We start from the raw sequence: 16,211 nt of genomic DNA on the forward strand, positions 1-16,211 counted from the left end.
CTAGACCCTTCATCAGAAGGGTCTAGGCCCGAAACGTCAGCCTCTCTGCTCCTATGATGCTGCTTGGCCTGCTGTGTTCATCCAGCCCTGCACCTTGTTGTCTTCAAACTGGTTGCTGTGTCTTCTTATATTACAATAACTGCACTTCCAAACTGCTTCATTGGCTGTGATGTGCTTGGGACATTGTGTGTATATGTGAACAGCAAGTTATTTTTATGTCCTTTAATGTTCACCATATTTCTGCTATCATTCTCTATTATATGCCTTTCTTTGCCCCTGTTTTCTTTCTTTGCCAAAAGTTCCCTCTGTCCCTGTCTTGATGAAATAGCAAAACAAAAGTGAACGGTTACCCACCGGAAACCCATAGCTTGTGATCGTAAAGTATGAGATTATCACGTTTGTGCAAGCAATTTGATAAGTCCAAACATGAGATTTTAATAACTGCCAGAAAAAGAGAACACAAAGAAAATACACAAACAAAACAAGAAATTGCTGGAAAAGCTCAGCAGATCTTCTGAGGAAGGGTCACTTGACCAGAAACGCTAACTCTGATTTCTCTCCACAAATGCTGCCAGACCTGCTGAGCTTTCCCAGCAATTTCTGTTTTTGTTCCCGATTTACAGCAGCCGCAGTTCTTTCGGTGTTTACAAAGAAAATGCAGCTCTTATAGCAGTAAAGTAATGAGGGTGTCAGCACCTACTCAGCAATAACCTGCTCAGTGACACCTAGCTTGGATTCAGCGAGGGCCACTCAGCTCCTGACCTCATTACAGTCTCTGTTCAAACATGGACAAAAGAGCTGAATTCCAGAGGTGAGGAGAGAGTGACAGCCCCAGACATTCAAATGAGTGTGGCATCAAGGAGTCCTAGCAAAACTGGAATCAATGGATATCAGGGGGTAAAGTCTCTACTGATTAGAGTCATACTCGGCACATTGGAAGATGGTTGTGGTTGTTGGAGGTCAGTCATCTCAGTTCCAGGACATCTCTGAAGGAGTTTCTCAGGGTAGTATTCTAGGCCCAACCACCTTCAGCTGCTTCATGAATGACCTACCCTCAATCATAAGGTCAGAAGCGGAGATGTTCACTGATGATTGCACAATGTTGAGCATTATTCACAAGTCCTTAGATACTGAAGCAGTACATGTTCAAATGCAACAAGATCTATACAATATCCAGACTTGGGCTGACAAGTGGCAAGTAACATTCATGTCACACAAATGCCAGGCTCTGACCATCACCAATAAGAGACAATCTAATTGCTGGCCCTTGACGTTCAATGGTGTTACCATCGCTGATTCCCCACTATCAACATCCTGGGGGTTACCATTGACAGAAACACAATTGGACTCACCACATAAACACAGCGGCTATAAGAGAAGGTCAGAGGCTAGGAATAATGTGGCGAGTAACTCACCTACTGACTCCCAAGTCTGTCTGCCATCTACAAGACACAAGTCAGGTGTCTGATGGAATACTCCCCACTTGCCTGGATGAGTGCAGCTCCAACAACATTCAAGCGGTGCACCTGACAAAGGGACTGCGCTCCAAAAGCTTGTCTGATTTCAAATAAACCTATTGGACTATAACCTGGTGTCGTGTGACTTCTGACATGGTTCAAAAAGGTATCTCATCACCACGTTCTCAAGGGACAGGCAATAAACACCCACATCCCACAAATGATTAAAAATAAAGTTCACCCCTGACAATTCAAACCAACTACTGATATGATGGCCAACCATTATTTTCCTTTCCACGATGGCCTGCTGCAACCAACTCTCATCTACTGGAACCGGGTGTCAATCAGGTTCTATCTGCCGTGTAGCACTTGATGCAGTCAAGCTCTATCATGGACAAGGAGAGCTTCCTCCTCATTAATATCCTTATCCTTCTTCTTGGAAGGCTGCTCCCGTTCTATTAGTTGCTCAGCATCTGTAACTTTGCCTTGTTGCCCCACTTGTTCTTTGTTGGTTCTAAATGTCTGTCTAATCCTCTGACCTACCAATAATCTTTGCAGATTTGTACAATGTTTCTTTCACTTTCATACTATTCTTAACTTCCTTTCTTAGTCACCAATGAATGCATCCTTCGCAAAGAGCATTTTTTTCCAACTGGGATATATCTTTTCTAAGAGTTATTAAATACCTCCTTAAAATCTGACACTGCAACTCTACTGACCTAATTTTTAACCTAGTTTCCCGGTTCATCTTAGCCAGCTCTGTCTTCATACCCTCGTAATTACCTTTATTTATATTTAAAACATGAGTGATGGATTCCACACTTCTCCCTTTCAAAATGAGCGTGAAATTGTGTCACCACAATGCTCGTGTACCACGAGGTTATTGATTAATCCTGTCTCACTGCACATCAAAATCTTTTTTTGAAATTATTTTTGCAATCTTTGGTCTTTCCAGCATGTTCTGTTGCTTTCTGTCATACTCTGAAAACAGTGCCCAAATTGCTGCCTTGCTCTATCGCTTTGTTCTTTCCCTTTGCTTCACCACACCTTCCTTCACTTTATCCCTTGCACCTCACCATGCCAGACCATAGCCCGCCTCTTGCACCTAGAGCATCTCAGTAGAAATTCATCCTCTTCTTCAAGTGGTAAAGATATTAAGGCTGTGCCCATTTCAGACTCCGAGGTTTCTTCAATACTGGATGAAGGAGGAGAACCCATGGGTTCCAATAGCCTTTCTGGCTGTACTGAGGGGCTGGGTATGTTTTGCTGTAGGCCTGTTTGCAGTTTTGCAGCTTTCGTGGGGTCCACGTGTTTGTACCTGACTGCCTCATCTACCCAAACTTTGTACATTATGGGATCTGACCTCGCATCACCTGCCTCTTACCCATGCAGGACCGTTTCTGTGGTTTCAGCACCAAACTTCATCCCCTGAAGGAAACTGTGTCTCTCGTTTAGAGGAGTCTTGTGTCCAACATTGGCGTTGCTGATGCCATTTCACCCTCCACCCACCCCCAGATCCGGGAAAATCAGATTTAACCTGGTGCGGAGTCTTTTCCCCATTAGCAACTCTACTGGAGCTACCCCTATACTTCCGTGAAGGGTGGTCCAATAATCAACTAGGAACTGGGACAGTTTGGTATTGAGTGACGCTGTATGTTGTTTCTTTAAGCCTGCCTTCAAAATTTGGACTGCTCTTTCCACAAGACCACTGGATGATGGATGGTATGGAGCTGTCCTTATATACTAAATGCCATTTGACTTTAGGAAATACTCAAATTCTCTGCCGGTAAATAATGGCCCATTGTCTGTGACCAACTGTTTCAGGAGTCTGTGTATTGCAAAAGATGGAGCTTTTCTATTATCGTCCCTATGTTTGACAAATAAACTCTATGGACATCTAACCACTTTGAGTGGGCATCCACATGACTCAGAATGTTGAGCCCTTGAAAGGACTGGCACAATCGATGTGTAACTGAGTCCAAGCTTTACCCGGCCATTCCCATGAATGTGGGGAAGCTGCTGGCCATAATTTTTGTCCTTGTTGGCTCTCTGCGCAGTGCCCCACCAATACAGTTATGTCTGCATCCAAGCCTGGCCGCTTCTCACCAACATCTTAATTTTGGAAACCCCTGGATGACCCTGGTGGAGTTCAGCCAGTATCTGGTGTTGACCTCTGCTTGGGACAATCACTCTTGCTCCCCATAACAAGATGCCATCCTCTACAGTGATCTGGTCCAGAAAGGTTTCAGTTCTGATTGTGACAGCCCTTTTGTTTCCCCCATCACCACTAGCTGTTTCAGTTTTGCTAGGACCAAACTTTTTTGTGTGCATAGTCTAATATTGTCAGTGGTGACTGGAAGGGTATCCAGAAAGTTTAAAACCAGACTGCACTCTTCCAGTGGCAGTACCACCAACGGTGTAGCTGCAAGCAGGAAGTGGCTCAAGGCAGCCATATTTGCTACCTGGCCTCCCGGATGGTATTTGTCCTCACTTAGAACCACAGCCCACTGATGAATTCAGTCTGAAGTTATGGATGGCATGGCCATGTCCTCTTTGAGTAGCATCTAGCAGGGGATTGTGGTCTGTTGCTATTACAAATTTACATCTGTAAAGGTTTGGTGGAACCTTCTCACACCAAAGATGACAGCCAAACCTTCCTTCTCTATCTGGGCATATTTACGCACTGCATCAGCCCAAATCTGGGAAGCATTTGGGCCATCCGTGAGCCAACACTACCCCGATACCATACAAGGATGCATCGCATGTCAGCACCAGATCTTGCTTGGGATTGTAGCATGCCAACACCTTAGATGATGATAGCTGCTTCTTCACTTCTCTAAAGGCTACATCTTGGCTACAAGACCATTTCCAAGGCTGACCCTTTTTCAGTGGCAGATGTAAGGGTGCCAAGATGGAGGCCTGGTTGCGTATGAAATTTCCACAATTATTCAATAATCCAAGGAAAGATGTAAGCTCCAATCCAGATGTGGGAATCGGGGCACCTTTGATCATCGTCACTTTATCTTGAATGCCCTCACTTTACCTGCCAATGGTGGTATAACCTGGTCTTGTCAACTCTGTAGCCCAAGTAGGTCACTTGGGGTGTCTAAAGCACACATTTTTCTCTTCTAAGGCGTAAGCCTGCCTTGGAGAAACGTCTAAGGACAATGTCCAAGTTTTTTAAGCACTCTTTATTGGTCTTCTCTGTTATTAGCACTTCATCCAGATAAATCGCAACCTTGGGTAAAACTTGTAAAATGTTCTCCGTCATCTGCTGAAAAATGGCACAGGCTGAAGATACCCCAAATGACAGTCTCGTGCATTGGTACAAATCCTCATGGGTATTAATTGTAGCATAATAAGAAAATGTTAACCATTTGATCAAGGCTTGGCTTTGTTTTGGGGTTTTGCTGTGGGCTGACCTAGAGTCCCTCCATTCAGGATATTGTCTGAGTGAGGCTATGCAATTGTCTTCACTCAAATGGTGGCTCTCCGCACCCCCCACCACCCCCACCCCTAGGTCAGTCAGCCTGGTGAGGGTGTCCACTTCCATCAGTTACCCTATAACTCATATGCTGCACTTGCCATATTTCCAATGACAAAGCCCTTTGTGGTGCCTGTTTGAAGTTCAGTTGGGCTTCAGCTAGCAGGCACTTTTGCATGGTTACATCATTAATCCCATATGCCTAACGGTCTCTCAGCATCTCATTAAGGGTTAAACCAAAGTCACATGCCTCTGCCAGTCATCTTAACCTTGTCAAAAATCCTGACACAGATTTCCCTCGTTCTTGAACTGCGTCATAAAACCAATAGCGTCTCAGAATTAAAGGAAGCTTGGGGGTCATAATATTCCTTAATTAAGTCCGTCAACTCTTGAAAGACTATAGTATCTGGTACCTCAGGACATGTAAGGCTCCTAATAACCAAAAAAGCTGTCAGGAGAATTACTTGTTGCTTTTCATTGCTCTGTCATTTGCCCAAAAAAAGTAACTCATTCTTTCCACATACTGGGCCCGGGATTGAACGATTCAAGCTTCCCAAATAATGGCTTGATGCCAGAAACACTTACCCCAACTCAAAGACAACTGTTGCAAGTGAATTTCCTCAGGTTCACACTTTTTTCTCTTGTCGCCACTGAAATAACTCCACAAAACCGGTATCCCATCACCAAGTTACCCTTTATTTACACGTGCATAGTACTTGACACTGGTCCAGCTGCCTCAGAGCCAGGTCTCAGAGTGAACAGAACCTCTGACACTTCTGTTTATATCTGTGAGCCAGGACTCCCCAGTTGAACCAGGTTAATAGCCCGAAACAGGGCACTCATATTCTATGATGTCTACCTGACCTTGTTAGAAAATTTGATTGCAACAGATAGCATTCCAAACATGCTTAACAAGTCCTGCTTGCAAACCTCAGAACACCATGTCTCATTTTAGAGACAATTTTGTTCATAGACTGAATAATTCTGAATAAATCGGACTGTTTTAAGCTGTTTTGCTCAAGATTTCTCTCAAAACCATGTATGCTTTAAAGTCAGGCTCATGGCAAGATGGATTTCTGTTTGCTTGAAGCTACATATATTATCGTACAGAACTCTGTATGATTTTTCTCATCATTCCCACTCTCAACTTCGCATTCTTCTGGTTTTCACATTTAACAAACCTCTTGAGATTCCTGTTTATTAACAACAAGGTAATTGAGCAACTACAGAAACTGAATTCAGAATATTTGTGTGGAAATGCACACCTTTGTTGCAGAAGATGGATGGTCCCTTTGCCCTTTGATGCATTGAAAGCAGCAGATGCTGTACAAAAATGTCTAATGAGAGAAAATATTAACTTTGGTATTCTTTTCATTGGCTGCCACAGGAAAATTTCACTATTGTGTTTTTCTTATTATAATGAGAAGTAATTTAGGTGAGCCTATAAGTTAACAAATTTTCATTATTAACTTTTGTTTTCCCAATAAAATTTAGGCACGACTGCCTGTCAAGTGGATGGCACCTGAAAGCTTATTTGAAGGCAGTTACACAAATCGCAGTGATGTCTGGTCATATGGAATCTTATTGTGGGAAATATTTTCACTTGGTAATGATTAATATTTCATATTAATCCAAATATTGCCTCATGAAAATTCGACTCAATTGCATTACCTAATTTTATATTTTAAATATTTGTCAAGGTGTCAATCCATATCCCGGAATTCAAGTGGATTCTAACTTCTACAAGTTAATTAAGAGTGGATTTAAGATGGATCAACCATTTTATGCTTCTGAAGAGATGTGAGTTTCTCTATTTTTCTATTTTGCATAATAATTTAAACTCTGGTGTATTCACACAAATAATGTATTCACACAATGTATTTAAAAAATTGTGAAACGTTTTGATATTATGAAAATAGGAGGGAAAGAAAGCCGAGATTGAACGCTTGGGCCAACTTTGCTCTGTGGACCTGCTCTATGAGTTTTCTTCTGAAGAAAGCTAGAAAAAACATTGAATATTTAAAGTTACTAAACACACTATATAATGTCCCAGGAACTGGTAGGAAGACACAAATTGATATGATGATTCTGAATATGGCATGTTGTCAAATCTTCAGGTGGTTCGAAATGGAAACTAGATTATTTCTCATGGGGGGGGCATTTAAATGTTATAATGTCTAAGCAATTCTGATGCCTGATTAACAATTGCAATGGCATGAGCCTATGACCTGACTGTCTTTCACGGTCTCTATTAGTCATGATCTGATTTATGCTGCAGAAGAAGTCTAAAAAAACTTTCAAATCAAATAAATGCTGTATTGTGATGCCTGCTTGTAGTTCTTCAAATTCAACTTTAATAATTCATTCAATCTTCATAAGATGTAATTTTCAGGTCACACTGTACAAACATTTTCAAACAATACATGGAATGTATTGTTGAAAGCATTTGTTGCAGTTCCATAATTTCTGAGCAATGTATTACTGTGCCTACTTATAACATGCTTCTAATTTCCTATTTTCATAGATACAGCGTGATACAATCATGCTGGGCTCTTGATCCACGAAAACGACTCTCATTTTCAGACCTAGTTTCTATTTTTGAAAAGCAACTTGCGGATGCTGAAGTAGCTGTAAGTGAACAGTCTTACAGGCAGAATTAATAGCATATTTACAGTACTTGAAATGAAAGCATTTGTCTACAAATGAAATAGCTTATTTATACAGCGTTCTTTATGTCCTTGAGGCTTCCAAAAGTACTTCACAATCAATGCATGTCTTTTTGAGTATAGTCTCAGTTATGTAGATAAGCCTGGCAACCAGTTTGTACACATTGAGTACATAAGGCAAGTCATCACTAACAAAAAAAATTAGACAATGCTGCAGAAACTCAGCAATGCCAGTAGCTTCTGTGGAGAGAGAAACAAAATTAACATTTTCAGTCAGATATGACTTCTTCAGAACATTAGCCATCACGTAATGTGTTGTTAGTGATATTGGTTAAGGATTGAGCAGGAAAACAGGGGAACTTGCAGACAGTGCCATTGGATCTTTGATGTCTATGAGCACAGGCAAAAAGAGCAAACCACCACCAATGCTGCATTCCCTTAATCTTATACTGAACTGCCAGTCTAGATTATGTGCTCAAACCATACTGTAGTATTTGAACACGTCACCTGATTCAGTTGCTAAACTGACATTATTAGATTCAGATCCAAGATTTGCTTTTATTAAATTGCAATAATTATCTGCCAAATTGGTTTATCATTACCTCACTTAATTAATTCAGTTTGAACTGGTGTTTTTTTGTAGTCATTTTGCATGCACTAATTTCCTATTAATAGTATTGCATTACTAATCTCCTACAAACAGTATGCAAAGAGTAATGTTAGTTTAAAAAAAAATTCCTGGAAGATTTTTGTCTTGCACATGTCAGGATAATTCATAACAAACACTCAAGAAGGGTTAGAGGGATATGGGCCAAATGCTGGCAAATGGGACTAGATTAATTTAGGATATCAGGTCAGCATGGCCAAATCGGACTGAATTATGCTGTGTATCTCTATGACTCTCTTTGAAAATGGCATGGATAATTTATGACAGGATAAGTTTGTTTGGCTGGGCAATATAATGAATAGTTTTGGGCCCCTTATCTAAAGGAAGATATAGTAGCATTGAAGGCAGTCCAGAGAAGGTATCAGGTATGGAGCAACTATCACATATGGAGAACTTGAATAGATTGGGCCTGTATTCATCGGAATATCAAAGAATGAGAGGCAACTTCTTCCTCTAACAAAACCCCTCATGGCGTTTTTAACTACGGCTAACACACTATACTATGCATGATGGTGCAAATGTTTGGGCATGGCCAATCTACCTAACCTGCACATCTTTGGAGTGAGAAAAGAAACCCACAAAGACAGTCACCCAAAGCTGGAACTGAACCCATGTCCTTGGTGCTGTGAGGCACCAGTGCTAACCACTGTGCCCCTATGCTGCCTTATTCAAGGCTGAGCTAGACTTTTAATCAGCAAGGGAATCAAAAGTTATTGGGGAAAGACAGGAAAATGGAGTTGAGATAATCAGATCAGCCATAATCGCACTGATGGCTAAGCAGACTTGATAGGCTGAATGGCCTACTTCTCTTCCTATGTTGAATAATCTATGGTTAGTGGACTTTGATTGGTAGAGGTGTTGCCAGAGAGAATGTATCAGTTAATGGTGACCGACAGCTGCCAAGCTTGTTTAAATTTTAAACAAAGCAAGATTGGTCAAACATGAAATGAACCAGAGAATGGTTGTTACCTATTTTGTTCAGTTTGAAATATACATAGTGTGTGCATATATTATTTCTGTCTGCTCAACAAAAAACAGGAACCTGTGTATTAAAATATGTAGCTTATAGTACATGCAAATGCACCAGACTGCAAATCTGTCTGACAATCCGAAATTGATTCTCAGTATAATTCTTCACACACTCAGGATTACATAGCAAATGCTATCCAAATGTGGAATCACACCAATTCTTGGCCATTATGTTGTGAGTTTTGTAAACATGGGCTGGATTGGTACGGTCATTGCCTTGCTTGTGATGAACAGCCAAAAGGATACACAGTTTGATATGATCAGTGCAATACTTTCTCAGTACTGCACGGGGATTTCAGCCAGAAAGTTTGGTCTCAAGCCCCTGGAATAGAGCTTGAACTTTTGAATTTCCTGTTTCAGAAGTAAGAGAGTTACCAACTAAGCCACTGCTGTCACTTCACAGCTGATAGTGTATCTTGTTATTAATTGCTTTGCAAGGTGGACAATGATCATGGTGTCAATTTTATAAAAATCCTTACTTTGAGATTCATCTCTACATATGTCAGATTTTTTTGAAAATATACTTTTTCACTAATTTGTTGTTTTATTTTGCTTTTATTTAGCTTTATCATAACTTAAAGGTGTGCAAATACAGTTCAAACTATAAAAACCTCCCTATTAGTTCTAAGGAGCGCACCAGCATCCATTCTGCCACATCATTACTGAAGGAAAGTACTCCAAAGAATGAAGATGTGCAAATGTAATTTTTCTGCAGTATGGACCATCAAAGATAGGTGGTTTCACTGGACATTGGATGTTTTCTTTTCACCACTAAGCTAATCAATGACTGTCTCAGCTGCTAACATCAAAAAGGTTGCAATTATTGAAACAGTTTTACTTTTCTTCTGTGGTAGTTCAGTCGTTTATGGAAGATTGGGCTGTCAGAAATTTGTATATCTCTGCTTGTGTTATAGAGTATTGAAAAATGTTAGGTTAAGAACTATGTAGAAATTAAGGCATTTGCAATTAAACCACAAAAATTAACAGCTCAAAGGTGATGAAAGTTACAATTTAAAAGAGATGATGAGCTTACTGTATGAACTGGATGATGTAGCAAACAGCACTGGGAGTACAGAGATTGTGGCTGTACAGGTCGACAATGATGAAACTGCAATTGAGATTGGAGGAAGTCCCTGGTCCAGTATATTAAGAATAATAGCTAACTGTCTATTAAATTGTTGTAAAATCCTATTTGGTTGACTAATGTCATAAGGAAATCTATTGTTCTTTCCTGGTCCTGTCTATATGCAACTCCAGACCCACAGCAATTGTGGTCAAGTTTTAACTGTCCTCTGAAGCGGCCTAACAAGGCACTCAATTACCAACAAGTTGGCTCACCATCACCTTCTCAAGAACATTCATGGATGGATAATTAAAGCTGTAGATATTGGTGGTGTTACCCATATGCCATGAATGAAAATAAAACAAAAGTACAATAGGCCCTATCTAAAGCAGATAATACTTAAAAAGAAACTTTATAAATATCTGGTTAGATTTGGGATCAAATCATCTTAGGATAGATAAAATAGGGATGATCAAATGCTGTGTGAAATATCATGATCCCTAAGTCACTGAGACAATGAAAATCATTACAAAAGTTTGCACATTACAAAGAAATATCATTACAGGTCTATCACTGCTCAAGATATGGAATGTAGATTTAAGATAATTTTAGGGGCCTTTGCTTGAATTACTGCCGCAAATATTTGCATTTAAATAGTGCCTTAGTGTAGTTAAAAAGCCCCAATGTTTCCTGAGAGCATAATCTGACAGAAATTTACAGCAAGCAAAAGAAAGAGACATTAGATTACATAACTATAAACCTGGTAAAAGAGGTAGGTTTTAAAGAGTGGTTTGAAAGAGGAGACAGGGCTGGAAAGATGAAGAGGTTTAGCAAGAAATTCCAGTATTTAAGGCCCAGATGGCTGAAGACATCCCCACAAATAACAGGAGAAGGAAAGCAGCAGATACACAAGAGTCGAGAGGCAGAGACATGCAGCATTTTCAAAAGGTTTTAGGGATGGAGAAGGTTATACAGATCGTAAAGGCTGGAGAGTGATTTAAATGTGAGGATGACAATGTATGTATTATCAGAGAACAACTTTTCATGGTCTTTCTTCACTGATTAAATAGATTGGAGAAAGTGCAGAATTGAGAATAGTGGGCGTACGGTAGAATGGATTTGGTGAACTGTTCCCTTATTGGTAAACTGTTCTTATGTCATAGTGACATTTGTTAAAAGTATTTCGCACTTAACAATACAAAGTATCGAATTTTTATAAATGCTAAAATATGTTTTTAAGTAAGAAAATCTAGAATGTAAAGTTAACTGTCCTACAGGTTCTTGAATCTGCCTAATTTAAGAAGTTGCCTATCCCCTGCTACATACAACCGCTTAGAGGATGGATAGCCAACAAATTTCAGACATATCACAGTGTTGGCTGCACAGTGGGTCAGTAGTTAGCACTGCAACCTCACAGCACTAGGGACCTGAGTTCAGTTTTAGCCTTGGACAACTGTCTGTGTGATGTTTGCATGTTTTCCTCCTGTTGGCATGGGTTTCCTGGGGAAAAAGCTATTTGTGCAGACTAGGTGGATGGGCTGTGCTAAATTGCCCCATAGTATGCAGGCTAGGTGGATTAGCCATGGGAAATGCAGGCTTATAGGGGTAGGTTAGGGGTCTAGGTGGGGTGCTCTTCAGAGAGTCAGTGTAGACTTGATGCGCCAAATGGCCTGCTTCCACACTGTAAGGATTCTATGACCATTCAAGTGAAACACTAGAATGTAGCTAAAGGAATACCTGTCCTTCAAGCTTTCCCTTCATCTTTGAAAAGAACTGATACCTATTTGGCATTTTCTTTGACATGATTGAAAATGGAAAAAACTGTAGCAAATGCAATTCAATTTAGGCAGATGAATGATCATCCATCACGGACCTAAAAAGGACAGAACAGAGTACTATCTAAATGGAGAAATTTTAGAAATAGTGTGGCTCTAAAGAGACTTGGAGGTTTAGATGAGTAAATCATCAAAACGTCATGTTAAGGTATAGAAAACAATCAAAAAGCTGTTACAGAGAATTTCTGAAGAAGGGTCTAGACCCGAAATGTCAGCTTTCCTGCTCCTCTGCTCCTCCGATGCTGCTTGGCCTGCTGTGTTCATCCAGCTCTACGCCTTGTTAAATGAAAAAGCTGTATTAGCTTGACAATTTCAGAAGTTTATCAGGATAAAATTTGGACTGTAAGTGTTGAATTTCAAGAACAAACTGCAGTGCAGCCCCTGGAATTTAGCTACCTTTCAGGAGTGAAATTAGGAAACACTTCTACACACAAAGATTTATACAAGTTTGGAAATCTTCTTCTACAACGACTATTCATACCAGATCAATTTTTGTCTTAATTCTGAGATTGATGGATTTTTTTTCAACAAAGGTATTTTTGGATAACAGCATAGGCAGGTATATGGAATTGTTACAGATCAGACATCATCTCATTAAATGTTGGCACAGCTTGAGGGAGCTAAATAACTTAGTCAATCCAATGTTCCTAAAAGCTTTAAGAATTCCTAAAGCTTGTATGCTAGCAAGCCCTCTGAAATATTCCATTTGTAGAAAACAACAGTCAGATGAGAACAGTTGAGCTGCAGGGTCAACAGGTTTGTTTAGGTGATTACACTCAGAGCTGTTGTAATGCAGTGTTCTTCAATTTGTGATCCTGGGAAAGAATGCTGCCCATGCTACAGGTTATCAGAGATTGTACCATTGTGTTTGGAAAAGCACAATGTGGATGTTTCAAGTCATTGATAATCAATATAAAATGAATTGATCAATTAGGTTTGACAGCTACTTTCCCGGAATTAAATTAATTTTTTAATGCTTTCTGATATTTAGTCTATCATTGTCAAACAAAAGTGTCCTTCTGCTATTCAGTGAGCCATGGGAGTCGGGGGAGGGGTGTGCGGTGGTGGGGTGGGCAGGTGCTCAGAGTAGTTTTCATGCTATTTTCTTATTTTCCTTGTAAGTAGGATTGTAGGATTCAATTATTATCAAAATGCCCTGTAAGGGGAATCAAATGGATGAAATAACAATCTGTCATACTACAGTGTTAATAGCTATAATCACCATGCTGCTCTTCCAAAAAGAACTTTGAGTTCTGTTGTGAGATTGGGAAAAAGCTATTTGTATCTCCAAATAGGCATTGTATGGTGCATCTACTCCACCATACAGTATATCAATACATCTAACATACCTGGTTACAAATATTTCATTGCTGCAACATATATTTCTATATTTATCTATGTTCTTAATTTTTGGATTTATGCTTCTGCATTTTTAAATTCTTAAAGTTCTATTTATCTTACTGATTTGTTTATTAGTGTAAGTGCTTTGCCATTCCAGTCATGTATGTAGCATATATCACCATTGATCATTCAGCTCAGTTGCAGGGTGATATTATGGCACAGAAATAAATGGAACCTAGGTAAACGAAGCTAAAACATTTTTGGGTTGAATTTGAAGTGGTCAAATTAAAATTAATTTAAATCACATGAACCATCTGTGCAGCCCAAATCTTTACCTGGCTTTTACTAATTTATTAATTATGAAGAACTTTGAAAAAAATGAAAATGGAAAATTGTTACAGATCAAGTGCCCCTCTGCAATTCAGATTAAAACATGTTGCTGAGCATCGTGGCAGTTCACTAGATTGGACCTCGGCCTATACATCCGGTTCACTTACAGTAAAAAAGCCACTTTTACGAAGAACAAACAACTATTGGATCCAACATGTTTGACCCTTTTTGATGGGTCTAAGACCTACCTACTTTCTTTCTCATCATATGCTTCAATCCCTTTCCAGTGTGTCTTGACTCCTTGTGCACAATTAATTTTAACAATTTTTCCTGAGAGCCTAGTTCTATTAGTAGTACCCTTAGTATTAAAGACATTCTAACTGGTTTCCTCACTGCTAACTTCCTTATTTTTTAACTTTGTACACCAGTATATTTTAACTACATGGCAGGCTCTTTAATTTTAGCAATTTATGAAGGGATAGTGCGGTATGTAAACCAAATACTGTTCTGCAGAAAAGAGAAAGAAATTAGATGTAGAACAAACCTATGCTGTTTCTGTGCACTTCTTAGCCACAGTCTATTGAGTGTGTGTAGAACAGAAGTTTAGCTGCTGCTTTAGTTGTGAACAGTGCACAGTACAGCGTAGATGCTAAAGAAGAAAGAATGCATTGTTAGAGTTATATCGAGAGAGATTTTTATTGCAGTTAATCTGTGCCATACTTACTCTTGAAGACCTTTATGCTGCCATGACTGCGTGTGTAATAGGAACATAATTACTCAAACAATCATTCCTTAGCTGATGGGTATTCACGCTCAAAATATAACAAGCATACTTATTACCATACAAGAGCTACAATAATTATTAGATTGCTGCAATATTACATGTATACTGCTATTGTATAACGTGAGTAACATTTTTTTGACTTTGCATTTCCATCTTCTTACACTGTATGGATAATATTTATAGGATTGAAGTGATATTAAAAACTACAAATATTGCTTGTGTACTTTTTTATCACATTTGAATAAAACGTGGAGTTGAATGACAAATCTCTTGATACCTATGTAAAATGCATGTCTTATTCATAATTTTCAGAAAAAGCAAGCACCTTTAACGAGTCATTAACATACAATGAAGCAATAAGTGCTCATATACTTACGAACAAATGAATTTAGAGCAAGAGAAGGTCACTTGGCCTCTCAAGCATGACCTGCCTGCCATTCCATAAAATATTGGTTACTCCCCATTCCTGCCTATCTTTTACCCTTTACACCCATGCCTATTGAGAATATATCTACTCTATTCAAAGACTTTGCTTCGACTGTCTTTTGAGGAAGAGTTTCGAAGACTCAACACCCTCTATGAGAAAAAAACTTTTCATTTCTATGTTAAATGGGCACTCCATTATTCATAAACAGTGACCCCTAGTTCTAGATTCTCCCACCGAGAAACATTCTTTCCCCATCAATGTTGTAAAAATGCCTCAAGATCCAATAAGTTTCAATCAAGTTGTCTCTGACTCTTCTAAGCTCTAGCAGATAAACACCTAGTGTTTCCAACCTTTCCTCATAAGAAAACTGGCCCATTCCACATATTGTGTGGTAAACTCTCTGTAAGCATCTGACTCTAGACTTCCAGCAACATAGTTGACCCTTAACCACCCTTGCAAAAGATCTGGAAAGTTGCTCAGTTCAAGAGCAATTAGGGACGGGCAACAAGCGAATGACATGCACATCCCATGGATAAATAAATTTTAAAAACTTTTAAAATTTAAAAAAACTAGTAATAAATCATTACTTCCTCTGTCCTCACTATCCAAGGCCCCAGACACACCTTCCAGGTGAAGCAATGATTTACATGCACTTCACTCAATCTAGTCTACTGTGGTCTCCTCTACATTAGGGAAATGAAACACAGTCTGTGTGACCGCGTTCAGAACACCTCCACTCTGTCCAGAAGCTTCCAGTTGCCTGCCACTTCAAAACACCACTATGTTCACTGGCCAACATCTCAGTCTTGGGCTTGCTGTAGTGCTCCAGCGAAGCCCAGCGCAAGTTGGAAGAACAGCATCTCATTTTCTGCTTGGAGACCCTGTAGTCTTCAGGACTCAATATTGAGTTCAATAATTGTAGGGCCCGAGCACCTTCTCCCATGTTCTTACACCAGCCCCCACGCACCAGGCCTTGACATCACATGAGCTGCTACCACAACCAACACATTGTGAACCACTAATGGTTTCCAGTATTCACTCTCACAGGCTGGCCCTTGCCTATCCCTTTATCTTCTCATTGGTGATCTCTCTCTCCGGGATTCATCTCCACTTATCATTTACTCCTCC

General features: G+C 39.7%; 1 protein-coding gene across 1 annotated transcript in view; it reads left to right on the plus strand.

Moving 5' to 3' along the window:
- Window positions 1–14,901, plus strand: part of flt3 (fms related receptor tyrosine kinase 3) — a 103,656-nt gene extending 88,755 nt beyond the window's left edge. The window contains exons 22-25 of the mRNA XM_020513171.2: window positions 6,436–6,547; window positions 6,642–6,741; window positions 7,466–7,571; window positions 9,867–14,901. Coding sequence (XP_020368760.2) covers window positions 6,436–6,547; window positions 6,642–6,741; window positions 7,466–7,571; window positions 9,867–10,007 — 459 coding nt within the window. The 3' untranslated portion in view covers window positions 10,008–14,901. The remainder of the gene's footprint in view (window positions 1–6,435; window positions 6,548–6,641; window positions 6,742–7,465; window positions 7,572–9,866) is intronic.
- The last annotated feature ends 1,310 nt before the right edge of the window (window positions 14,902–16,211 follow it).

The sequence above is a fragment of the Rhincodon typus genome, chromosome 6, assembly GCF_021869965.1.
Source record: "Rhincodon typus isolate 14 chromosome 6, sRhiTyp1.1, whole genome shotgun sequence".
NCBI lineage: Eukaryota > Metazoa > Chordata > Chondrichthyes > Orectolobiformes > Rhincodontidae > Rhincodon > Rhincodon typus.